We start from the raw sequence: 286 nt of genomic DNA on the forward strand, positions 1-286 counted from the left end.
AGGTTAATGTGATATGATTCCTTAGAATATATGTATAATCACTGTAATCATTTCTTTAATATAAAAAAGTAACTTCGTAACTAGTAGTATTATTGATGTAGTAATGTTTAAAGTGATATTATGTTTATATTTTCAGTAGACACTAGACACAGGGAGTAAAGTGCTAGAAGGCGGATGCGATGAGGGTGGGCGTCGTGGCGTGGGCGGCGCTGGTGCTCCTGCTGGTGGGCGCCCCGAGGGAGGCGTCGACGCAGGAGGAACTCGATGTCGCAGGGCTCGGTAGGTA

The 286-nt window shown here is 44.8% G+C and overlaps 1 protein-coding gene across 3 annotated transcripts in view; it reads left to right on the forward strand.

Annotated features, from left to right (window-relative positions):
- Window positions 1-286, forward strand: part of LOC119589152 — a 28879-nt gene that overhangs the window by 8105 nt on the left and 20488 nt on the right. For 2 of the 3 annotated variants that reach the window (XM_037937729.1, XM_037937727.1), the window contains exon 2: window positions 137-279. In XM_037937729.1, coding sequence (XP_037793657.1) covers window positions 180-279 — 100 coding nt within the window. In that variant the 5' untranslated portion in view covers window positions 137-179. The remainder of the gene's footprint in view (window positions 1-136; window positions 280-286) is intronic. The other variant, XM_037937728.1, reaches the window with a different exon arrangement.

The sequence above is a fragment of the Penaeus monodon genome, chromosome 25, assembly GCF_015228065.2.
Source record: "Penaeus monodon isolate SGIC_2016 chromosome 25, NSTDA_Pmon_1, whole genome shotgun sequence".
Classification (NCBI taxonomy): Eukaryota; Metazoa; Arthropoda; class Malacostraca; order Decapoda; family Penaeidae; genus Penaeus; species Penaeus monodon.